The sequence below is a fragment of the Microcaecilia unicolor genome, chromosome 3 (assembly GCF_901765095.1).
Source record: "Microcaecilia unicolor chromosome 3, aMicUni1.1, whole genome shotgun sequence".
Taxonomy (NCBI): Eukaryota; Metazoa; Chordata; class Amphibia; order Gymnophiona; family Siphonopidae; genus Microcaecilia; species Microcaecilia unicolor.
In genome coordinates this window covers 245,235,180-245,261,216 of record NC_044033.1, presented here as the reverse complement: position 1 = coordinate 245,261,216, position 26,037 = coordinate 245,235,180, and the positions used below count along the sequence as shown (strand labels likewise).

At 47.2% G+C, this 26,037-nt stretch overlaps 1 protein-coding gene across 1 annotated transcript in view; it reads right to left on the bottom strand.

Moving 5' to 3' along the window:
- LOC115466428 (zinc finger protein 493-like) overlaps positions 1-26,037 on the bottom strand; it is a 102,703-nt gene that overhangs the window by 62,671 nt on the left and 13,995 nt on the right. The window contains exons 3-7 of the mRNA XM_030197646.1: positions 19,938-20,048; positions 19,684-19,797; positions 5,311-5,439; positions 3,881-4,993; positions 3,637-3,795 (exon numbers count right to left, since the gene is read on the bottom strand). Of these exons, the coding sequence (XP_030053506.1) occupies positions 3,637-3,795; positions 3,881-4,993; positions 5,311-5,439; positions 19,684-19,797; positions 19,938-20,048 (1,626 nt within the window). The remainder of the gene's footprint in view (positions 1-3,636; positions 3,796-3,880; positions 4,994-5,310; positions 5,440-19,683; positions 19,798-19,937; positions 20,049-26,037) is intronic.

Sequence of the window (26,037 nt, the reverse complement as noted above, 5' to 3'; positions counted from 1 at the left end):
AAAGAGATTTAGAGATATGCAGGCTCCCTAAAACATCAACAATTACAGTATTATTTATTTATTGGGATTTCTGAACCGCCTTTATGAAGAGATTCATCCAAGGCGGTATACAGCAGGTACAGTTTAACATAAAACTTACAATTTTGTTAACAGCATAACAATAGTAAAATAACCAAGAATAAACATAAATACAATAAATGAGGTAGACTTGAAAACAGTAAATTGAAACCTAATAATAGAACTACCATGAAACAGCAATGGAATTCAAATACCAGAAATAGAATACAATGTTAGCATAATACTAATGATACATCTAAAAAGCATGTATTAAAACATTCAACAGGTTAGTGATGTGAGCTCAATTTAGACAACCAATACAATGTCAGAAAACATAGCTCAAGTTTTAACACTAGCTCATTGTTAATCAGATTTTAATGCAAGACTAGGGGGCATAAAATTAAGCTACAATAGTAAATTTAATACGAATCAGAGAAAAGTTTTCTTCACTCAACATGTAATTAAACTCTGGAATTCGTTGCCAGAGAATGTGGTAAAAGCTGTTAGCTTACCAGGTTTAAAAAAGGTCTGGACGGCTTCTTAAAGGAAAAGTCCATAGAACATTATTAAAATGACTTGGGGAAAATCCACTGCTTATTTCTGGGATAAGCAGCATAAAATGTATTGAACTTTTTTGGGACCTTGCCAGGTATTTGTGACCTGGATTGGCCACTGTTGGAAACCGGATGCTGGGCTTGATGGACCTTCGGTCTATTCCAGTGTGGCAATACTTATATACATGACTACATAGTATTTGAAAGTAAAGTTTAACTCAGAATTATACTCAGTTCTGAATTTTAGCATGATTTGGTTGATTAATGCTGCAAGATAATCGATGCTCCATGGAGCTATAGGAGTCCTTGAGGACAGCCTCAGTTAAGAAGGCCTATGATAGTAGATCTTTCTATATAATCTATTTCTATGAGGTCCATTTCTCCTTCAGTTCTAGAAATATACAGTCTTGGCATACACTGATTCTTATAGATGACCTTGTGGGCATGGAGGAGTTTTCTTGTTCACATATTGAGTTTCTACAGTAGCAAACTTGTATGAGAGCACAGACATTACCAACTATTTAACAGCCATAATCTTATTCCATGATGTTAATGCATGCTTTAATGTCCTGCAGTGTTCTTCACTGACTTTTCCTGTTCAAATTCCTTTATCTCACGGTCATCAGTCGGCCTTCTGTGTGAGTCATTCAATGCCAGTGCAGGCTGTTTTTCCAGACTGAAACTCTTTTCACATTCAGAACATTGAAATGGTTTCTGTTTCAGGCAATTTTCTCCAAATGGGTTAGTTTTGTGCATACTATGCAAGCAATGAACCTCATTCCTACCAGGGCATGTGGAGCATGATATCAGTCTCTCAAATTTACTGTTAACACTCACCGTACTGCTTTCTTTGTGCCAGAGAGAGCTTCTTTTAAGGGGTTCATAAGATGTAACATATATAGGCAAAAGATGCCAACATTTTGGTTTTGATTTCAGTTTTTGATTCGGCACCAAAATCAACCCGAAATCTGAGTTCAGGATTTGGCTGAAACATGCCACCCTGTGGTGCCCCTCTGCATTAAAACTCTCCGCCACTAGCTCTCCAGCGCCAGTCATGAGATGAGTAACCGTCCTCAGCTCTTTTTTACAGACTCATACATCTCATCTGTAATCAGCTGTCCTGGGCTGCAGTTATCAATTGCTTCTCTTCTGTGTGAGTCATCTCACACTAAAATGTTTTATCTTTAGTGTGAGTCATATTATGCAGTTCCAGCTGGCGTTTCTATTTGAAACATTTAAATGGTTTGTGGCCCGTGTGACCATTTTATGGAAGGAATGGTTCCACGGAATCTTAGCAAAGATTGGGTGGCAACGCCGGTAATTGGAAAACAAAACGGGAGATGGGCAGACTTCTAAGGTCTGATCGCAACTGAATAGATAGGGATGGGCTAGAGTGTAAATTTTAAGGACAAATCTAACTCAGGTATACATATAAAGTATTACATACCACGTAAAATGAGTTTATCTTGTTCGGCAGACTTCTAAGGTCTACGCCCTGATCACGACTGAATAGACAGGGATGGGCTAGAGTGTAAATTTTAAGGACAAATCTAACTTGGGTGTACATATAAAGTATTACATACCATGTAAATGAGTTTATCTTGTTCGGCAGACTGGATGGACCGTACAGGTCTTTATTTGCCGTCATTAACTATGTTACTATGTTTATGCAATTTTAGAGAGCTTTTCCAATTGAAACATTTATCACATTCAGAACAATTAAATGGTTTGTGTTGTTGGAGGAGGCGGAAGGCCTCCAATTATTTAATACACAGAATTAATTCCTCATATTTTTGGACAGAGAGAAATGGAGGTTTCTTTCCTTCTAATCATGGGAAAAGCTTGCTGGAATAGCAATTACTCTCTACCCCTCCTCTTGCCAAGTCAGGTAATTGAACCTGATTGCCCACGATCTCTCCCATTGAATATGGCCAGGCCTAAGGGAATTCAGGAGAGAGTTATTTCCCATGTCCTTTGAGGTAAGGCCACTTCAAAGTACAAGAGAGAATGACTCTTTTTGTTGTAACTATAAGAGGACATAACACATAACACCTTGCAGAAGACTTCTTTCCCTCCTAGAACAATAAGATCAAACACTATATCTCCCTGACAGACAGATCTCTGGAGCCAACAGCAATAGTTCTATTACGCATCTCTTTGAACATAAGAAAATCTATGTTATGACATAAACACAGGGTCTGGGCTGACAGAAGAGAAATCTACCACCTCTATACGAAAGTAGTTAACTCTAGCCTCCTCTTAGAATTAGAATAAAGATGAGACAATGAATCAAAGGTTCTGATAAATATATTCTTGTGTGAGAAAAGCTGTAAAGAGGAATAGAAGAGATATAATGATCCAAAACATTTGGACAGCAGACCAACTGTATCTTCAAAGGAAATGTAAACAGATGCTATGTATTTCTTTATTGACAGGAGATCCTGACTGACTGTAAGATGCTAATTAAGGGGGTGAGAGAAACCCTCCTCCTTCTTTTGTATTGAAAGGGAAAAGAAACCCTATATAATATTTCTCTGCCAGATAGGAGGTTGGTCAGTGTGCAGCGCTCTTGGCCTCACACCAGAGAACTGAGAGACTGCCCTGACCACTTTCCATTGTAATTTCATTTCTGTATATGTTCTTCTCTCTGTACTATACCTACAAATATTTCTTATTGTTTATCCTAATCTTTGGATAAATAAATAAACCTGTGTTTTCCCCCAAAGGAAGCTTCCTTGGTTCTTTTTCTTTTGTTATTGTCTTAATAGGCTTAATCCAGCTGTCAGAGTTTCTAAGATACCAGTTGAGAGGATTGCTTTGCGTGAGTAGTGCTGGCTGGGTAACGGCTCTGGAGCGCAGCACGAAAGGCGCAAAGTGTCCTGTGCGAGTCAGTTTATGCTGTTATAGATTTGCTCTTTGAAACCATCACATTCAGAACTTTTAAATGGTTTACGTTTATCATATTCAGCACATTTAAATGGTTTGCATCCTGTCATTTTATGCTGTTTCAAAGTACCTTTTCGACTGAAACATTTATCACAGTCAGAACATTTAAATGGTTTGTGTCCTGTGTGAGTCATTTTATGCTGTTGTAAATTTGATCTTCGACTGAAACTTTTATCACATTCAGAACATTTGAATGGTTTGTGTCCTGAGTGAGTCATCATATGTTGTTGCAATTTACCTTTAAAATTGAAACATTTGTCACATTCAGAACATTTAAATGTTTTTTTGTCCTGAGTGAGTCATCATATGTTGTTCCAATTTACCTTCAAAATTGAAATATTTGTCACATTCGGAACACTTAAATGGTTTCTGTCCCGTGTGAGTCATTTTATGCTGTTGTAAATGTGATATTTGACTGAAACTTTTATCACATTCGGAACATTTGAATGGTTTGTGTCCTAAGTGAGTCATCATATGTTTTTGCAATTTACCGTTAAAATTGAAACATTTGGAACATTTGGAACATTGAAATGGTTTCTGTCCTGTGTGAGTCACTTTGTGCTGTTGTAAATTTGATCTTCGACCGAAACTTTTATCACATTCAGAACATTTAAATGGTTTCTGTCCTGTGTGAGTCACTTTATGCCGATGTAAATTTGATCTTTGATTGAAACTTTTATCACAATCAGAACATTTAAATGGTTTATATCCTGTGTGAGTCACTGTATGCTGTTGTAGATTCGCTCTTCGACTGAAACTTTTATCACATTCAGAACATTTAAATGGTTTCTGTCCTGTGTGAGTCACTTTATGCTGATGTAAGTTTGATCTTTGATTGAAACTTTTATCACATTCAGAACATTTAAATGGTTTATATCCTGTGTGAGTCACTGTATGCTGTTGTAGATTTGCTCTTCGACTGAAACTTTTATCACATTCAGAACATTTGAATGGTTTGTGTCCTGTGTGAGTCACTTTATGCTGTTGTATATTGATACTTTGACTGAAAAATGTATCATATTCAGAACTTTTAAACAGTTTTTCTTGGGTGACAGTGTCTACAATGTTGTCAGTTCTGCTTATAGTATGAGAGTAAGGAACCTTGGGCTTATACAAGATTATGTCTTTTTCAACAAAATGACGGTCTGTGGTTACATTTTCCTGAGTATCAGCACTTTTAAAGGGTCTCTCACCTTCTTTTAGTCCCTGAGTTTGAACAAGGCTTTGGCAGCAGTTGGAATTTCTATCTTGTGCATTTGATCTTTCTCTGTTTTGAGCTCTATCTTTCACCCTGGGTGCTGTTATTCTACTGCTGCTGCCTTCACACTCAGCAGAAGGATCTGGGCTATCTCTGAAGGGGTCTTTCTGTTTCCATTCCTCCCTCTGCTGCCCATTGCACAATCTCAGTTTCTTACTATTATTCCTATATCCATGATCTGTTGGAGAAAAATGAAAGTACCATCATTAATTTTAAATCTATAGAGAAACACATATATAGGCAGCTACCCCCTGTGATTATTTAAAGGCATTTTCTAGGCTAACATTCCATATGACAGGAAGTTGTGCTGCAAGTAGATGGGAACAAGTGGACAATGGCATATCAAAAGAGGTAGACTGACCATATCCAATCTCATCCTGCTGGTTCTGTGCATTGTATTTGAATCTCCTTTCTCTGCAAAGGCTCCCTTCACTAATCAAAACTCTGCCACACCCTGCTGGAGATCCAGAATTCATTCAATCCAAGCCACATCACCTGTTTCATGCAGGTCGTCACATGTGTCTGTATTGAGAAGTTTTCCTCTTTCCTTAGATCCCTGGGTCTCGGTCCTGAATTCCTGTTTCTTAAATCGGATTAAGATATCAGGTCTGACGCTGGGGGAGCCTGTTTTAGAAAAATATAGTTACAATTGGGTCAGTTTTTAAAGCTTGTAGATAGCGTGATTTTTGTAAAAGCTGAACAGATGTTTAAAGAAATACATACAGTATATTCGTACCATTATACTGATACTGTCTGTACAGGCAAGTTCGAAGGGTTGCCAGAGAAGGGAGGATGGAAAATAACATGCCAGAAACACGAGGGCTGCAGGAGACAAAAAGCTGCCGGGACACGTAAGGGGGTGGGGGAGGGGGAGGAGAGAAAAAGAATTGCCAGGCTGAATGTGTGGGTATGTGCAATCTTTAGATCTTTTTTCCTTGTCATTAAAGCGAGGAGCTGAAGAGGAGCTAAAATGAATTCAAATGTTGAAAGTTTGATGCAGTCATAAGGAAGCCCTCTTCAAGCTGCGCTGAGCCTTTGAGCTAATTTGTGAGGATATCTTGCTAATTGAAGGAGTTCACTTGGTTGGAGAACTGTATTTTCCATTGCTGATATTATTTTTGAAAATTATTTTTGTATATCTCATATGGACAATGCAAGGACATAAGGGTATTGACCCTTGATCAGGGGCATTAACCCTTGATTTTTTAACAACGGAACCGCATGGTATATATGTAATTGCTTGGAAAACATTTGTAATGCGTTGGGGGCAATTGGGCCATGTTGGTTAAATCTTTAACTCCTATATAGTATGTATTATGGCTGAATGGTGTAGTGAAAGGTTTGAATGAGTGAGTTCCAAAGACTGTATAGAAGGTTATAGGTGATTTATGTGTGTGTTATGTAATAAAAAATAAACTTATTGAAAAAACTAAAAGGAGTACGTAAGTAATCTCTCTATATAAAACGCACCTCCAACGTTCGAATGAAGCCTCTGTTAGCCAACATTCTAAAGTGAAGGGGGTGAGATCGCATTGTGTCTGCCCCGCCCACGCGTCAAACGTGATGACGTCGAGGGCGGAGCAATGACACTCATCCAATCACAACGCTCGGCAGCGAAGCGTCAGGGAAGGAGGCGGCGCTCTCAACGTCTAGCCTTCCCTTCGCTGTGTTCCGCCTTCTTCTGACGTCAAGGATGACGTCAAAAGAAGGCGGAACACAGCGAAGGGAAACCTACACGTCGGGAGCACCGCCTCCTTCCCTGACGCTTCGCTGCCGGAACCACGGAGGTACATTTAAAAACGAAAAAAAAATAAAAACCATGTTGGGGGGAGCGAAGAGGGTGGCCACAAAAGAAAAACAATGGGAGCGGGAGGGCAGGGGAGAAACGACACCATGGATGCGAAAGGGGGGGGGGGGAAGAAGAGGGCGGCCCAGGCTGGGACATGGGAGAGAGAGGAGCATGGATGCAAGGGGGGGTCATGGAAGGGAGACAGGGGACTTGCTGGAAAAGGATGAATGGAGGCGGCAGGGGACAGAGGAGCATGGATGGGCATGGATTGGGAGGGCAGGGCTCAGGGAGAGAGGGCAATTGCTGGAAAGGGATGAATGGAGGGGGCAGGGGACAGAGGAGCATGGATGGGCATGGATTGGGAGGGCAGGACTCAGGGAGAGAGGGAAATTGCTGGATAGGGATGAATAGAGGGGACAGATGGGCATGGATGGATATGGATTGCAGGGCAGGCCTCAGGGAGACAGGGCAATTGCTGGATAGGGAAAAATGGAGGGGCCAGGTGACAGATGAGCATGGATGGGCATGGATTGGAAGGGCAGGACTCAGGGAGACGGCAATTGCTGAATAGGGATGAATGGAGGGGACAGATGGCCATGGATGGATATGGATTGCAGGGCAGACCTCAGGCAGAGAGGGGAAATGCTGGATAGGGAAAAATGGAGGGGCCAGGTGACAGATGAGCATGGATGGGCATGGATTGGAAGGGCAGGACTCAGGGAGAGGGGAATTGCTGGATAGGGATGAATGGAGGGCACAGATGGGCATGGATGCATATGGATTGCAGGGCAGGCCTCAGGCAGAGAGGGGAATTGCTGGATAGGGATGAATGGAGGGGCCAGGTGAAAGAGGAGCATGGATTGGAAGGGCAGGACTCAGGGAGAGGGGAATTGCTGGATAGGGATGAATGGAGGGGACAGATGGCCATGGATGGATATGGATTGCAGGGCAGGCCTCAGGCAGAGAGGGGAAATGCTGGATAGGGAAAAATGGAGGGGCCAGGTGACAAAAGAGCATGGATGGGCATGGATTGGAAGGGCAGGACTCATGGAGAGGGGAATTGCTGGATAGGGATGAATGGAGGGGACAGATGGCCATGGATGCATATGGATTGCAGGGCAGGCCTCAGGGAGACAGCGGAATTGCTGGATAGGGATGAATGGATGGGCCAGGTGACAGAGGAGCATGGATTGGACTCACACTTTCACTCTGACTCTCAAACACTCACTCTCACATACACTCTCCCAAACACACACACTCCGAGGAAAACCTTGCTAGCGCCCGTTTCATTTGTGTCAGAAACGGGCCTTTTTTACTAGTATAGTAATATTGTCATACTGGGACAGACCGAAGGTCCATCAAGCCCAGCATCCTGAAAAGGACAGGGAAGCGAATAAAGCCCTGCTGTTGTAAGTCTCAGGGTCCCAACACATTAGTCTAAGTACACGCATGTCTTTGAGAGCGAGTAGTTTTCAGATGGGTCTGTACATTGACAGAATCTGGGCAGAGGCACTCAATTTCTCACGTAACTTATGGAATTTTTTTTTTTATTACATTTGTACCCCGCGCTTTCCCACTCATGGCAGGCTCAATGCGGCTTACATGGGGCAATGGAGAGTTAAGTGACTTGCCCAGAGTCACAAGGAGCTGCCTGTGCCTGAAGTGGGTATTGAACTCAGTTCCTCAGTTCCCCAGGACCAAAGTCCACCACCCTAACCACTAGGCCACTCCTATCGTAACTTACATGTGTATCTCCAGAATCTACTCAATGGCTGGCTTAAGTGTTCTTACCTCAGGCTCCTGTTAGCTGCACCTTTATAGAATTGACCCCAATGTCTGGTAAAGAATTTTTCAGCACAATAACTTCAAAGACTACTACTACTTATTTCTAAAGCGCTACTAGACGTATGCAGCGCTGTACATTTGAACATGAAGAGACAATCCCTGCTTGACAGAGCTTACAATCTAATTAGGACAGACAAACAGGACAAATAAGAGATAAGGGAATTACTAAGGTGGGGATGATAAAATAAGGGTACTGAACAAGTGAGTAAGGGTTAGGAGTTAAAAGCAGCATCAAAAAGGTGGGCTTTTATCTTAGATTTGAAGTCGGCCAGAGATGGAGCTTGACGTACTGGCTCAGGAAGTCTATTCCAGGCATATGGTGCAGCAAGATAAAAGAACGGAGTCTGGAGTTAGCAGTGGAGGAGAAGGGTGCAGATAAGAGAGATTTACCCAGTGAATGGAGTTTCCGGGGAGGAATGTAGGGAGCGATGAGAGTGGAGAGGTACTGAGGAGCTGCAGAGTGAATGCACTTATAGGTCAATAAGAGGAGTTTGAACTGTATGCGGAAACGGATAGGAAGCCAGTGAAGTGACTTGAGGACAGGGCTAATATGAGCATAACGATACTGGCAGAATATTAGTCGTGCAGCAGAATTTTGAACAGATTGAAGAGGAGAGAGATGGCTAAGTGGGAGACCTGTGAGAAGCAAGTTGCAATAGTCTAAGCGAGAGGTGATAAGAGTGTGGATGAGGGTTCTGGTCAGTGGTGTGCTGGAGCCGGCTCGCACTGGCTCTGCAGAGCCGGTTGTTAATTTTTGAAGAATTTTGCGAGCCGGTTGTTCAGCTGTCAGCAGGGACTTCAAGTTCCCCCCCACACACACACAAATTGCAGCGGGAGGCTGGAGGCATGCATGCCCAAACACACCAGCTGTCACCTGATATTGGTGCATGCATGGTGTGCGGCAGCCCTGCCTCCTCGTGCTGCACTGCGAAGGCAAGAGATTGTAAGTGTGCTCCTGGGCTGCCTCTGGTTCACCTCAGCAGCTGGTCGTGGAGCTGCATCGCACAGCAAGCAGCATACCTGTCTGCTGTCTCTCTGGTAAGAATTAGCAGACTTGTTGCTGGGCTGGGCGGCTGGGCCCGTTTGTTGGGGAGAGGACAAGTTACTGTCAAGTAGTGGGGGAGCACTGTCCCCCGGTTCCCCCCCCCCCCCCCAACACCTGCACCATCGTCCATTCGACCGTCCGTGTTCTGATTCTCTCTCCCCTGCTGCCCCATGCATTTTTAACTTTTTGTCCCTGTCTTCGGTTTCTCTTTTCGCTCTCACATCCGCTCTCCCTCCCTCAATCTCTCTGCGCCCGCCTGTCATCGTCTTCGTCCACTGTCCGTACCTGCAGCTGCAGGCGGTGGTTAGAACAGGTCAGGATGCCAGCATCAGCGTCGGGGTCCTTCTGCTGCCACGTCCCACCTTGCTGTTTCCGCGTAGGCAGCAGGGTTGCCAGGTGGAAAATTTTTTTCCAGCCCGATGGAGCCCAAAAAACAGCCCAAAACCCGCCCAAACACAAACCCCGCCCCTGACACCCCCACCCCCGCGTCATCAACCCCGCCCCCGCCGTCATCAACCCCGCCCCCGCCGTCACCGGCCCCGCCTCCCACGTCACCGGCCCCGCCTCCCCGTCATCGCCCCCGCCTCCCACGTCATCGGCCCCGCCTCCCACGTCACTAACCCTGCCCAAAACGTCATTAACCCCACCCAAAAACGTCACTAACCCCGCCCCCCCGCGGCCGAAAAAACCGCCCTGAAGGCCAAAAACAGCCCAAAAAACCGCAACCCGCCGCGGGCAAAAATTTCCCGCGGCGGGTCACGGAAAACCGCCCAATTGGGCGGTAAAACCGCCCACCTGGCAACACTGGCAGGGTTGCCAGGTGGAAAATATTTTTCCAGCCTAAAGGAGCCCAAAATCCAGCCCAAAACCCGCCCAAACTCAAACCCCGCCCCTGACACCCCCGCCCCCGCGTCATCACCCCGCCCCCGCCGTCATCAACCCCGCCCCGCCGTCATCGGCCCCGCCTTCCCCGTCACTAACCCCGCCTCCCACGTCACTAACCCCGCCTCCCACGTCACTAACCCCGCCCAAAAACGTCACTAACCCCGCCCACCGCGGCCGAAAAAGCCACCTAAAAAAACCGCCCGAAGCACAAAAACCAGCCCAAAAAACCGCAACCCGCCGCGGGCAAAAATTTCCCGCGGCGGGTCGCGGAAAACCGCCCAATTGGGCGGTAAAACCGCCCACCTGGCAACACTGGTTACGAGCTGATGAGACAGGAAGGACAAGAGTGTTATCCACAGTGTGGGAGGAGTGGCCTAGTGGTTAGGGTGGTGGACTTTGGTCCTGGGGAACTGAGGAACTGAGTTCGATTCCCACTTGAGGCACAGGCAGCTCCTTGTCACTGGGCAAGTCACTTAACCCTCCATTGCCCCATGTAAGCCGCATTGAGCCTGCCATGAGTGGGAAAGCGCGGGGTACAAATGTAACCAAAAAAAAAATATATATATATATGATGAGCACATCCCAAACAGTTACCACACAGCCTTTGCACTTATTAGTTGCTGTTAAGGAATGGGACTTGATATAGTAAAATAGTAAATGACGGCAGAAAAAGACCTGCATGGTCCATCCAGTCTGCCCAACAAGACAAACTCATATGTGCTACTTTTTGTGTATACCCTACTTTGATTTGTACCTGTCCTCTTCAGGGCACAGACCGAATAAGTCGGTCCAGCACTATCCCCGCCTCCTACCACTGGCTCTGGCACAGACCGTATAAGTCTGCCCAGCACTATCCTCGCCTCCCACCACCGGCTGGCTCTGCCACCCAATTTCTGCTAAGCTCCTTAGGATCCATTCCTTCTGAATAGGATTCCTTTATGTTTATCCCACGCGTGTTTGAATTCTGTTACGGTTTTCATTTCCACCACCTCCCGCGGGAGGGCATTCCAAGCATCCACTACTCTCTCCGTGAAAAAATACTTCCTGACATTTTTCTTGAGTCTGCCCCCCTTCAATCTCATTTCATGTCCTCTCGTTCTACTGCCTTCGCACCTCCGGAAAAGGTTCGTTTGCGGATTAATACTTTTCAAATATTTGAACGTCTGTATCATATCACCCCTGTTTCTCCTTTCTTCCAGAGTATACATGTTCAGGTCATCAAGTCTCTCCTCATACGTCTTGTAACGCAAATCCCTTACCATTCTCGTAGCTTTTCTTTGCACCGCTTCAATTCTTTTTACATCCTTCCCAAGGTACGGCCTCCAAAACTGAACACAATACTCTAGGTGGGGCCTCACCAACGACTTATACAGGGGCATCAATACTTCCTTTCTTCTGCTGGTCACACCTCTCTCTATACAGCCTAACAACCTTCTAGCTACGGCCACGGCCTTGTCACACTGTTTCGTCACCTTCAGATCCTCAGATACTATCACCCCAAGATCCCTCTCCCCGTCCGTACCTATCAGATTCTCCCTGCCTAACACATACATCTCCTGAGGGTTTCTATTCCCTAAGTGCATCACTTTGCATTTTTTCGCATTGAATTTTAATTGCCAGACCTTAGACCATTCTTCTAGCTTCCTCAGATCCTTTTTCATGTTTTCCACTCCCTCCTGGGTGTCCACTCTGTTGCAGATCTTAGTATCATCGCAAATAGGCAAACTTTACCTTCTAACCCTTCGGCAATGTCACTCACAAATATATTGAACAGAATCGGTCCCAGCACCGATCCCTGAGGCACACCACTACTCACCTTTCCCTCCTCCGAGCGAATTCCATTCACCACCACCCTCTGGCTTCTGTCCGTCAACCAGTTCCTAATCCAGTTCACCACTTCGGGTCCTATCTTCAGCCCTTCCAGTTTATTAAGAGCCTCCTGTGGGGAACTGTGTCAAAAGCTTTGCTGAAATCTAAGTAGATTACGTCCATAGCTCGTCCTTGATTCAATTCTCCTGTCACCCAATCAAAGAACTCAATGAGATTCGTTTGGCACGATTTCCCTTTGGTAAAACCATGTTGTCTCGGATCTTGCAACTTATTGGCTTCCAGGAAATTCACTATCCTTTCCTTCAGCATCGCTTCCATTATTTTTCCAATAATCAAAGTGAGGCTTACCGGCCTGTAGTTTCCAGCTTCTTCCCTATCACCACTCTTGTGAAGAGGGACCACCTCCGCCGTTCTCCAATCCTTCGGAACCTCTCCCGTCTGCAAGGATATGTTAAACAAATCTTTAAGAGGACCCGCCAGAACCTCTCTGAGCTCCCTCAATATCCTGGGGTGGATCCCATCCGGTCCCATGGCTTTATCCACCTTTAGCTTTTCAAGCTGTTCATACACACTCTCTTCTGTGAACGGTGCTCTATCCACTTCAATCTCATTTATACTTTTTGCAGTCCATCGCGGTCCTTCTCCAGGATTTTCTTCTGTGAAAACAGAACAAAAGTATGTATCTATTTAGCAAATTTGCTTTTTCTTCATCGTTATCCACATAGCGGTTCGCAGTATCTTTTAGTTTCACAATTCCCTTTTTAGTCATTCTCCTTTCACTTATATACCTGAAGAAATTTTTGTCACCCCTCCTTACATTTCTAGCCATTTGTTCTTCCGCTTTCACCAGACGTCTCTCTCTCTTGGCTTCTTTCAGTTTCATCCTGCATTCCTCCTCATGTTCCTTTTCTTTAGTTTTTGTGTATTTCTGGAACGCCAACTCTTTAGCCTTTATTTTCTCAGCCACTTGCTTGGAGAACCATATTGGTTTCCTTTTTCTCTTGCTTTTATTTACTTTCCTTACATAAAGGTTCGTGGCCTTATTTATAGCTTCTTTCAGCCTGGACCACTGTCCTTCCACTTCTCGTATTTCCTCCCAGCCCATCATCTCCTTCCTCAGGTATTCCCCCATTTTACTAAAGTCAGCACGCTTGAAATCCAGAACTTTGAGTTTTGAGTGGCCGCTCTCCACTTTAGCTGTAATATCAAACCAAACCGTTTGATGGTCACTGCTGCCCAGGTGGGCACCCACTCGGATATTTGACACGCTATCCCCAATCGTGAGCACCAGATCCAGCGTTGCTCCCTCCCTCGTGGGTTCCGTCACCATTTGTCTGAGCAAACCGCTTTGTAAAGTTTTGGGGTATGCATTGTTATACCACCTTTCTGTGGTTTTTGCTACTACATTCAAAGCAGTTTACATAGTATATACAGGTACTTATTTGGAGGATTATATGACTTGCCTGGAGTCACAAGGAGCTGCAGTGGGAATTGAACCCAGTTCCCCAGGATCAAAGTCCGCTGCACTAACCACTAGGCTACTCCTCTACTAGCAACATTCCATGTAGAATCTCAAATAGGGAAATACTGCCTTTCTGTGTTTTTTTCGCAACTACATTCAAAGCTGTACCTATATATTACATAGTATATACAGGTACTTATTTGTACCTGGGTCAATGGAGGGTTAAGTGACTTGTCCAGAGACACAAGGAGCTGTAGTGGGAATTGAACCCAGTTCCAGGATTAAAGTCCCCTGCACTAACCAATAGGCTACTCCTCCACTATAATTATAAACCAACTTGCTGCATTTTAGTAAAAAAGGTCCATCTGTAAGACTTGATTATTTTCATCTGCCTTTATTTGTATAAAATTTGTCTTTGTTGTTTCGGATGCCTCTGTTTTTAAAATGTTTATTCTAGTGCTTTTGTTGATCTTAAATTGTATTTTAATTCTATTTATCTTTTTGGTCTGGTTGTTATTTATTGTCTTTATTATACTGTACTTGTTGGATATTGTTTATATTTCACGTTCTCTGTTTTATCATTTGCCTGAAGTGCATAAGGTAAAATTATGTATCATACCTGATAATTTTCTTTCCATTAATCATAGCTGATCAATCCATAGACTGGTGGGTTGTGTCCATCTACCAGCAGGTGGAGATAGAGAGCAAACTTTTGCCTCCCTATATGTGGTCATGTGCTGCCGGAAACTCCTCAGTATGTCGATATCAAAGCTCCATCCGCAGGACTCAGCACTTAGAGAATTACACCCACAAAGGGACACTCTGCCCAGCTCACCACCGCCGAAACGGGGGAGGGGAATTAACCCAGCTCATCCCCACACAAGTGGGGGAGGGGAATCCGTCCAGCTCATCCCCGCGGAGCGGGGGAGGGACACCACACCCGCCGATGCGGGGGGATCTGGCTTATCCTGCAACCGCAACCACGGGAGGAGCTGACTGACCCTAACACCGCCGAAGCGGGAGGGGTACAAAGCTGCCCTACAGCCGCACGAAGCGGGAGGGAGTGCCGGCAGAATTTAAGTCTCAATCCAGCCCCGTAAAACGGAGGGGAGAGGAATGCAGCAGCTCACTGTAACACAAACTCGTCTCAACTCTTGAAGAATCCAAGTGAAAAAACTTGAACACGAAGTCCTCCTGAAGTAACTGAAGACTAAACTTGAACCTAAAAATTCAACCAGAATATAAACAGTACAGATATCTGGGAGGAGCTATGGATTGATCAGCTATGATTAATGGAAAGAAAATTATCAGGTATGATACATAATTTTACCTTCCATATCATCAAGCTGATCAATCCATAGACTGGTGGGATGTACCGAAGCAGTACTCACCCAGGGCGGGACATTGAAATCCCTGACCTCAACACTGAAGCTCCAAACCGGGCCTCCGCCCGTGCCGCCACAGTCAAGCGGTAATGCTTGGAGAATGTATGGGCCGATGCCCAAGTTGCCGCCTTGCATACCTCCTCCAAGGAGACGGACCCGGCCTCTGCCATCGAGGCTGCCTGAGCTCTAGTGGAGTGAGCCTTCAGCTGGATAGGCGGCACCTTTCCTGCGGCCACATAAGCCGCTGCAATGGCTTCCTTGACCCATCTTGCCACTGTAGGCTTAGCAGCCTGCAGACCCTTACGAGGACCTGAAAACAGGACAAACAGATGATCCGATTTCCGGAAATCATTGGTCACTTCCAAGTATCTGATGATGACTCGTCTCACATCCAGATATTTAAGAGCAGAGTATTCCTCTGGGTAGTCCTCCCTACGAAAGGAAGGGAGACAGAGCTGCTGATTCACATGGAAGCGAGAGACAATCTTGGGCAGGAAGGAAGGCACTGTGCGAATAGTCACTCCTGCCTCAGTGAACTGCAGAAAAGGCTCTCGACATGAGAGCGCCTGGAGCTCGGAAACTCTTCTGGCTGAAGTGATAGCCACCAAAAAGACTGCTTTCAACGTCAGGTCTTTCAGAGATGCCCTCGACAAGGGTTCAAAAGGCGGCTTCTGTAATGCTCTTAGCACCAGATTGAGATTCCACGCAGGCACCACCGAGTGCAGAGGAGGGCGCAGGTGATTAACTCCCTTGAGAAAACGCACCACATCTGGCTGCAAAGCCAGGGAAGCACCCTTCAGGCGGCCCCTGAAGCAAGCCAGGGCCGCTACCTGGACTTTAAGGGAACTGAGCGACAGGCCTTTCTCCAGACCTTCTTGCAGGAATGCCAACACTGAAGAAATTGGAGCAGTGAATGGAGAAAATGAGCCTGCTTCACACCACGCTGCAAAGGTACGCCAAACCCTGGCTTAAGCAGTAGAAGTAGAGCGCTTCCTCGCTCTCAGCATAGTGGCGATGACCTTGTCTGAGAAGCCCTTCTTCCTCAGACGCTGCCGCTCAATAGCCAGGCCGTAAGACCAAAGGGGGAGGGATCCTCCATCACCACGGGACCCTGATGCAACAGGCCCTGCTCCACTGGCAGCCGCAGAGGATCGTCGACTGAGAGCCTGATCAAGTCCGCATACCAGGGACGTCTGGGCCAATCCGGACCCACCAGGATTATCCGGCCTGGATGCTTTGCCACCCGGTCTAGCACCCTGCCCAGCATGGGCCAGGGCGGGAACACATAGAGAAGCTCTTGTGTCGGCCACTGTTGGAGAAGAGCATCTACTCCCAGGGATCGAGGGTCCCGTCCTCTGCTGAAAAAGCGCGGCACTTGGCAATTGGCCGATGACGCCATCAGATCTAGGCTCGGCTGGCCCCAGCGCTTCGTGATGTCCAAGAACGCCTGAGCAGATAGCTGCCACTCTCCGGGCTCCAAGGTATGGCGACTGAGAAAGTCCGCCTTGACATTCATGACTCCGGCAATGTGGGCCGCTGACAGCTGCTCCAGGTTCGCTTCCGCCCACTGGCATAGACTCATAGCCTCCTTGGCTAGAGGGGCGCTCTTGGTACCTCCCTGGCGGTTGACATAGGCCACAGCCGTGGCATTGTCCGACAGGACCCGTACTGGCTTCAACGCCAGTACCGGGATGAACTCCAAAAGCGCCAACCGAATGGCTCTGAGTTCCAGGAGGTTGATAGACCACTTTGCCTCTGCAGGAGATCAGAGCCCCTGCGCTGTCCTTCCCAAGCAGTGGGCTCCCCAGCCCGACAAGGAGGCGTCCGTCGTGACAACATTCCACTCCGGGGTCACCAGAGACATTCCTGCGGACAACTTGTCTGTCTGCATCCACCAGCTCAGCGCCTTGCGCACTGCTGGGTCCAAGGGAAGGCGCACAGCATAATCCTCCGACATCGGAGTCCAGCGCTGCAGCAGAGAGTGTTGTAGTGGTCTCATATGAGCCCTGGCCCAGGGCACTACTTCCATCGTGGCCGTCATAGAGCCCAACAGCTGCACATAGTCCCAAGCCCGAAGAGGAGAGGCTACTAGGAACTGGTCCACCTGAGCCTGAAGTTTGACAATCCGATTGTCTGGCAGGAACACTCTGCCCACTTGGGTGTCGAATCGAACTCCCAGATACTCCAGGGACTGAGTCGGGCGCAGCTGGCTTTTCTCCCAGTTGATGATCCACCCCAGGGAGCTCAAAAGAGCAACCACCCGGTTCACAGCTTTGCCGCACTCTGCATAAGAGGGGGCTCGGATCAACCAGTCGTCCAGATAAGGATGGACTTGTACTCCTTCCTTCCTCAGGAAGGCCGCGATGACCACCATGACTTTGGAGAAGGTCCGCGGAGCAGTAGCCAACCCGAACGGGAGGGCTCTGAACTGGAAGTGTCGGCCCAGGACTGCAAAACGCAGAAAGCGTTGATGGGGAGGCCAGATGGGAATATGCAAGTACGCTTCCTTGATGTCCAAGGATGCCAGGTACTCCCCTGCCTTCACTGCCGCTATAACAGAGTGGAGAGTCTCCATGCGAAAGTGCCGAACTTTCAAGGCCCGATTGACCCCTTTGAGGTCGAGGACAGGCCGTACAGAACCTCCTTTCTTTGGTACCACAAAGTAAATGGAGTAACGTCCCTTGCCAAGCTGATTTTCTGGCACCGGAACGACCGCACCCAGGCGGATCAGATTGTCCAAGGTCTGCTGCACTGCCACAGCTTTGACCGGAGACTTGCAGGGAGAGAGTACAAACCCGTCTCTTAAGGGTCGGCAGAACTCTAGCTTGTAGCCGTCTTTGATGACTTCCAGCACCCAAGCGTCTGAAGTTATTGTGGTCCACTCGCCCAGAAACGAGGACAGCCGTCCTCCAATCTGCACTGGGGTGTGGACCAAGGCCCCGTCATTGGGTACGAGACCCTGGGGGAGGCTGGCCACATAGGAGCCGCAAACTGAGGCCTGCAAACTTAAAGCAGCCGCCTCAAAGGATGACCTTAAGGCCGCCTCCAATCTTCTGTCTTGGGCGTCCTTTAGGGCCGTGCCACCTTCCACCGGCAACGCCGTTTTCTTAGTCACCGCAGTGATTAAAGAATCCACGGTAGGCCACAGATAGGCCTCACGTTCACTTTCAGGCAAAGGATAGAGGCGGGACATAGCCCTAGCCACTTTAAGGCTCGCTTCCGGGACATCCCATTGAGCCAAAATTAAGGTGTGCATGGCATCATGCACGTGGAAGGTTCTAGGCGGGCGCTTCGTCCCCAGCATAATGGCAGAGCCAACAGGGGCTGAGGGAGAGACGTCCTCCGGAGAGGAAATCTTCAAAATGCCCATGGCCTGCACTAACAGGTTGGGCAAATCCTCTGAGCTAAAGAGCCGCGCTGCAGAGGGGTCATCCGCTCCATCCGAGCGGGGATCCGTCTCCTCCAAGGAATCCGCAAAGGACCGTTGGGAGAACTCAGATACGCTGCCCTCATCTACATCGGAGGAGACAAAGTCCTCCAAGGCCTGGGAATCAACCCGAGGGCGTTTACCTCCGGGGGCCTCAACCTCTTTACCAGACGAGGGAGCAGGGGCAGCGTTTTGCATAAGGAAGGCCTGATGCAGCAGCAAAACCCCCCAGACTGTGCACTTCCGCAGCCTGGGCTACAGCCCTAGACGCACCCTCAACCGGCGCTCGCAAGAGCGGGGGAGAGACATGCTGCGCATCCAAGATGGCGTCCGGCGCGACACTCCGCGAAGGAGCCGCGCGGGAAGAACGGCGCTTAACTTTAGCCGCTTCTGTGCCGTCGCCCAAATTAAGGGCGTTCATGGCATCAATGTCTCCCACCTCAAGGGCGGCCCAAGAAGAAGCCGTCCGAGCCGCGTGGCCGACCAATATGGCGGAGGCGAGCCGCGGGGGATGGGCGTTTATGGCGGGAAAAACCGCCACGCCGGAGGAAGGACCGGGACACTCATCGGTCACGAAACTGTCACCCAACAAGGGCGAATCAGACTTTAAGACCCCCGCATCCCCTCTGGAAGCGCACACGCGATCCGGGGAGCGACACTTTGCGCCCTCGCCCTCCGACGCCATGGGCCACGTGGAGACCAATCGGGGAACCCCCTGCCCGCTATAAAAGGTAAAAATTACCTGCTGTCCGCTCCGAGCTGTAACGACCTGGTGTCCCAGTGAGTAGCTGCAATAAACGTTTAAATAAACGTAGAAATAAACGCCTTTAAGGACGTCCAAAATTTTTTTTTTTTTTTAAACGGAGCCAGCGGGAGGGGGGAGAAAAGGAGGGACCTGGCGCCACCAGGTTTGCACTTGCTCAAGAAGAGCCCTCAACCCCAGGCACTCAACAAAACCTAAAAATTAGGCTTGGAGGCCTAGCCAGAGCTGCTTCTGTGTGTGACCACCACCTGCTGAGATAGAGAACATACTGGGGAGTTTCCGGCAGCACGTGACCACATATAGGGAGGCAAAAGTTTGCTCTCTATCTCCACCTGCTGGTAGATGGACACAACCCACCAGTCTATGGATTGATCAGCTTGATGATATGGAAGGCAGTTTTACGAATATAAACAATAAAAAGTGAATTTTACGCTTACCTGTTACAGGAAGGTGAATCTGTTCAGGCATCTCTGATTCACGATTTTCCATGAAGGGAAGATCTTCTTCTTGTTTAATGCTCAGTGAGAACACAGACGTTACAATCGGAAGACCTGTGATGAGAAAACAAACATGTCTACAAAGATTCACTGATGGACTTATAATATTATATTATGAAGCAGCTTTTAAGTTTCCACATCATCTCCTGTGATCTGAAAATGCAAATCCCTTTAACTACCAAACATTTACTTACTCATGCTGGGGTCATTCATGTTTTCTTTTCCCTCCAATTCATAGTGTTGTGTGAGATGTTTCTCTTCCTTTTTAATCTTGAAGATAACATCAGGATTAAGAATTGAATAGCCTGTCAATAATAGATTTTAAATTATATTAGTAGAAGTCCCTGGAGGTTTTATGGTCAGTGTGCCGGTGGGTGAATACAGGTGTGTATTTTCATGACAAGTCTACTGAAAAGAGACAGCTACACCCTGCCACCTGATTAAGATTAGACCTTGGACAATTTCTGACATAGTCAGTGGCGTTCCTTGGTCGGCTGCCACCCAGGGCGTTTCGCTGCTGCGCACTCCCCTCCCCCCCCCCGAGTGCTTTCTTCGTCCCTGCTGGGGTGCTGGGAGCAGCTGTGCGGCTGTCGGCTCCGCAGGTTCCTGCTCTCTCTGAACCGGAACAGGAAGTAACAGCAGAGGAAAAAGGGAACCAGCGGAGCCGACAGCCGCTCCCTGCACCCCTCCTGCAGCGTGTGCACCTGGGAAAGACCGCTCACACTGCCCCACCCTCGGTACGCCACTTGATAAAGTAATTTCTGTTCATGATTAGGGGCATCGTAGCAGCCAATGTTCTCTGTAAGCAGGCACCCTCGTGGGGAAATGCAATCTCTGCTTCCTATTAAAAAGATTCAAAAAGGGGGGAAAAAAATAAAACCAAGCTCTGGATTTTAGGTTCAACAATTTTTATTGATGGCACAAGAAAGTTAACATTCCACCATCTCAGAACACAACTAGTGAATAACAAACACTCTAAATAATGACAATACATTGATTGCACCATCAAAGCTTTAACATTTCCTCCCCCCCTTCCCAACTCCACTTCCAAACCCCCTGTCTAGGTTTACTAATCGTGTCCCATTATAAATCCTTATCTCCCTCCTCCCTTCCTATCCCATCCATTTCCCTCCCCACTATGATCCCACCCACCCACCCTCCCAAATCCTGTATGCGTACCCCAAAACTTATGATTCCTTTCTCCCTGTATTGCCCCATGGCAACCTATTCAGGACTTGACTACATGCTCTTCGAAACACTTTATTTAGATATGGTTTCCATGTGGCCAGAAATCTCCACTGTCTTTTTGACGAGAGCTTCGCCCCCCCTTGATTCCCATAACATAAGTTGGTGGAGCTTATTCCTCCAATACCAGTAGGAAGGAGGTAAGTCCGAAATCCAATGATTGAGAATACATTTTTCCCCACTATGCAAGACTTACTTAAGAAAATATGTTCCCCTTGTGTGCCTGCTCCCCATTGTCCAATTACACTACACATCATTCTTTCAAATGTGAGAACTACCAAGAATCCTAAGACCCCACTAAGAAATTTAGCTAGATCGTGCCAGAATGATTTAATATATCTGCACTGCCAAATGCAATGCATAAATGTTGCACCCCCCTGCTCGCATTTTTTACATTTGTCATTATCTACTACCCCTACATGAAATGCCCGCCTTTGGGAGAAGTAAGCTCTGTGTACAGCTCTGAATCGACACTCTTGGAGTTCTGCACTGTGTATTACCCGTGGCACCCCTACAAGTGACATCCTTATGAGACACTCAGGTATTAGTTTCTGTGCATCCTGGCTCCATCGTGCTGCCACCTCTTGCACCTTCCTCGCTGGTTGCCCTTTCTCCAATTCCCTACAAAACCAGGAAACCGAGACTTGTCCGACCGCATCTCCCTCTAAGAATTCCCTCAACTTCTTCCCAAAGCCCAACGATAAGCCATCTTTCGGAAGGCTTTGTATATAGTGAGACAGTTGATGATACGCCAAGATCATTGCAGGTCCCCTTCAACATTTCTGCCTAAAATCATTTGCGGAAATTATTGCTCCATCCTCCTGAATAAAACTTTCTAGCAGTGCTACTACCTGAACTTTAAGTCTTCGGAAAACAACATTCTCTCTACATAAGTACATAAGTACATATGTAGTGCCATACTGGGAAAGACCAAAGGTCCATCTAGCCCAGCATCCTGTCACCGACAGTGGCCAATCCAGGTCAAGGGCACCTGGCACGCTCCCCAAACGTAAAAACATTTTACTACCTGGTGTAAAATCATCATTTCCATATAATGGAAGTAATATGCTATTGGATGGATCCTATCCCCACCTCTTAAGCAACTCCCTCCATAAGTGCCACAAAGGTCCCAACAGCATACTATGTCTAACCCTCTCAGGCATTTTTTCTCGTTTTACATGTAATAGGTAGTTCACATGCCACGGATGAAAATATGCTCGCTCCATAGCCATATCTGTATAGGTGGTAGTACCCAGGATCCAATCTCGTAGGTGGCGTAATAAACATGCATGATTGTACGTACGCATATCCGGTAGTCCCAAACCCCCTGCCTCTGGGCCCCCACCAGATGCTGCCATTTCATCTTAGGCTTCTTACCCGCCAAACAAAAGTTCACCACCATTCTCCGAAGTGCAGTCAAATCTCGTCACAGCAACCGTATTGGGAGAGCTTGTAAGGTACAGTGGTGGAAATAAGTATTTGATCCCTTGCTGATTTTGTAAGTTTGCCCACTGACAAAGACATGAGCAGCCCATAATTGAAGGGTAGGTTATTGGTAACAGTGAGAGATAGCACATCACAAATTAAATCCGGAAAATCACATTGTGGAAAGTATATGAATTTATTTGCATTCTGCAGAGGGAAATAAGTATTTAATCCCTCTGGCAAACAAGACCTAATACTTGGTGGCAAAACCCTTGTTGGCAAGCACAGCGGTCAGACGTCTTCTGTAGTTGATGATGAGGTTTGCACACATGTCAGGAGGAATTTTGGTCCACTCCTCTTTGCAGATCATCTCTAAATCATTAAGAGTTCTGGGCTGTCGCTTGGCAACTCGCAGCTTCAGCTCCCTCCATAAGTTTTCAATGGGATTAAGGTCTGGTGACTGGCTAGGCCACTCCATGACCCTAATGTGCTTCTTCCTGAGCCACTCCTTTGTTGCCTTGGCTGTATGTTTTGGGTCATTGTCGTGCTGGAAGACCCAGCCACGACCCATTTTTAAGGCCCTGGCGGAGGGAAGGAGGTTGTCACTCAGAATTGTACGGTACATGGCCCCATCCATTCTCCCATTGATGCGGTGAAGTAGTCCTGTGCCCTTAGCAGAGAAACACCCCCAAAACATAACATTTCCACCTCCATGCTTGACAGTGGGGACGGTGTTCTTTGGGTCATAGGCAGCATTTCTCTTCCTCCAAACACGGCGAGTTGAGTTCATGCTAAAGAGCTCAATTTTTGTCTCATCTGACCACAGCACCTTCTCCCAATCACTCTCGGCATCATCCAGGTGTTCACTGGCAAACTTCAGACGGGCCGTCACATGTGCCTTCCGGAGCAGGGGGACCTTGCGGGCACTGCAGGATTGCAATCCGTTATGTCGTAATGTGTTACCAATGGTTTTCGTGGTGACAGTGGTCCCAGCTGCCTTGAGATCATTGACAAGTTCCCCCCTTGTAGTTGTAGGCTGATTTCTAACCTTCCTCATGATCAAGGATACCCCACGAGGTGAGATTTTGCGTGGAGCCCCAGATCTTTGTCGATTGACAGTCATTTTGTACTTCTTCCATTTTCTTACTATGGCACCAACAGTTGTCTCCTTCTCGCCCAGCATCTTACTGATGGTTTTGTAGCCCATTCCAGCCTTGTGCAGGTGTATGATCTTGTCCCTGACATCCTTAGACAGCTCCTTGCTCTTGGCCATTTTGTAGAGGTTAGAGTCTGACTGATTCACTGAGTCTGTGGACAGGTGTCTTTCATACAGGTGACCATTGCCGACAGCTGTCTGTCATGCAGGTAACGAGTTGATTTGGAGCATCTACCTGGTCTGTAGGGGCCAGATCTCTTACTGGTTGGTGGGGGATCAAATACTTATTTCCCTCTGCAGAATGCAAATAAATTCATATACTTTCCACAATGTGATTTTCCGGATTTAATTTGTGATGTGCTATCTCTCACTGTTACCAATAACCTACCCTTCAATTATGGGCTGCTCATGTCTTTGTCAGTGGGCAAACTTACAAAATCAGCAAGGGATCAAATACTTATTTCCACCACTGTATATAGCCAAAGTGGAAAAATTATCATGTGATATATATGCACTCTGCCCATCAGAGACAAATGTAGTGTGGACCACTTTATTAATTGGTCTTTCATGTCCTTTAGTAGTTGGGTAACATTAAGATCATATATTTGGCCCGTATCCATCGGCAGTCGGATTCCCAAATACCGAAATGACCCTTGTGCCCAATGTAATGGGAAACTATTCCCCCACTCACACTTAAGTTCTTCAGTGCTAGCTAATGCCTCTGATTTCATAAGATTCAATTGGAATCCGGAGAAATCACCATATTCCTCTAGACTCTGGAGGACTTGCAGCTCATCTGCATATCCTTACAGCCTTCTCCGGGTGACACCCAGGTCCACTCTGATCCACTCAGGGCCTCCGCTCTAGGTGTGCGCGCGGGGCATTTTTCTCTTTGTATCTAATCTTTTTCCAGTTGCTAAAGTACCTTAATCATTTATGGCCCCTATTCACATTCTCTTCCTAGCTCTGTCCCTTCCTAATCTTTTACCTCACCCCCTACCTCTCTCCGCTACAGGAACTCACTTCCCATCCATTGACTTCATCACCTCACCTTCTCTCCTACCCTCTTCCTCCCTCTTGGCTTTTAATCTCCGCCTCTTTCTTCCGTCCATTTTGCCTTCCTCATTCCACCTAAATACCTCTCGCCTTTGACGCCTTCGTGGCCACACCTCTCCTCCGCTCTCTTTTACTCCTTCTCTTACTCTCAGCCGGTGACATCAATCCCAATCCTGGCCCCGCTCACCAACTACTATCCCAACTCTACAGATCTCACCGCGACCTCTCTAACCTCATCTCTATTTCTCTACTCCCCTCCTCTTCTCTGCCCTTCTCTTGCGCCCTATGGAATGCCCGCTCTATCCGTAACAAACTCTCCTATATCCGGGACCTCTTTATCTCGCGTCACCTCCATCTGCTCGCCCTAACAGAAACCTGGCTCTGTCCTGATGACTCTGCTTCAGTCGCAGCCCTGTGCCATGGTGGTCATCTATTTTCACATACTCCTCGCCCTGCTGGCCGTGGGGGCGGTATTGGACTACTTCTCTCTCCCTCCTCCAGATTTCAACCCCTTCTTCCACCTCAATCTCACTGTTTTTCCTCCTTTGAAGTCCACTCTATCCGCCTTTTCTCTCCTCTGCCTCTTCGAATAGCGGTCATTTATCGTCCCCCTGATAAGTCCCTTTCATCCTTTCTCAGTGACTTTGACGCCTGGCTTGCCTTCTTCCATGATCCTTCCTCCCCCTCTCTCATCCTTGGTGACTTTAATATTCCTGCTAATGATCCTTCCAACTCTTATATTTCCAAGTTACTCGCTTTAACGTCCTCCTTTAATCTCCAACTATGCTCCACCTCCCCCACTCATCAAAATGGTCACTGTCTTGATCTCATCTTCTCCTCCAACTGTTCACCTGCTAGTTTCCTTGCCTCTGATCTTCCCTCCTCTGATCACTATCTTATAACTTTCACACTTAAATCTCCTCCCTCCCAGTCCCGTCCTATCTTATCTAATTTATCTAGGAATCTTCACGATATTGACCCTTCATCTCTATCCTCCCATGTTTCAAACCTCCTCTCTACTGTGGCACCATCCACGTCTGTCAACGAGGCTGTTTCTTCTTACAACAATACTCTATCCTCTGCCTTAGACACTCTTGCACCTTTGATGACCCGCCCTGTAAGGCGTACAAAACCCCAACCTTGGCTGACTTCTAATATCCGCTACCTACGTTCCTGTACCCGCTCCGCCGAACGCATCTGGCGGAAATCTCGGGCCCTTGCTGATTTCTTACACTTTAAGTTCATGCTGACCTCCTTCCAATCTGCTCTTTTACGTGCCAAACAGGATTATTATATCCAACTGACCAACTCTCTTGGCTCTAATCCTCGACTTCTCTTCACCACATTGAACTCTCTCCTCAAGGTGCCCCCACCCCCAACTCCCCCTTCATTATCTCCTCAGACCCTTGCTG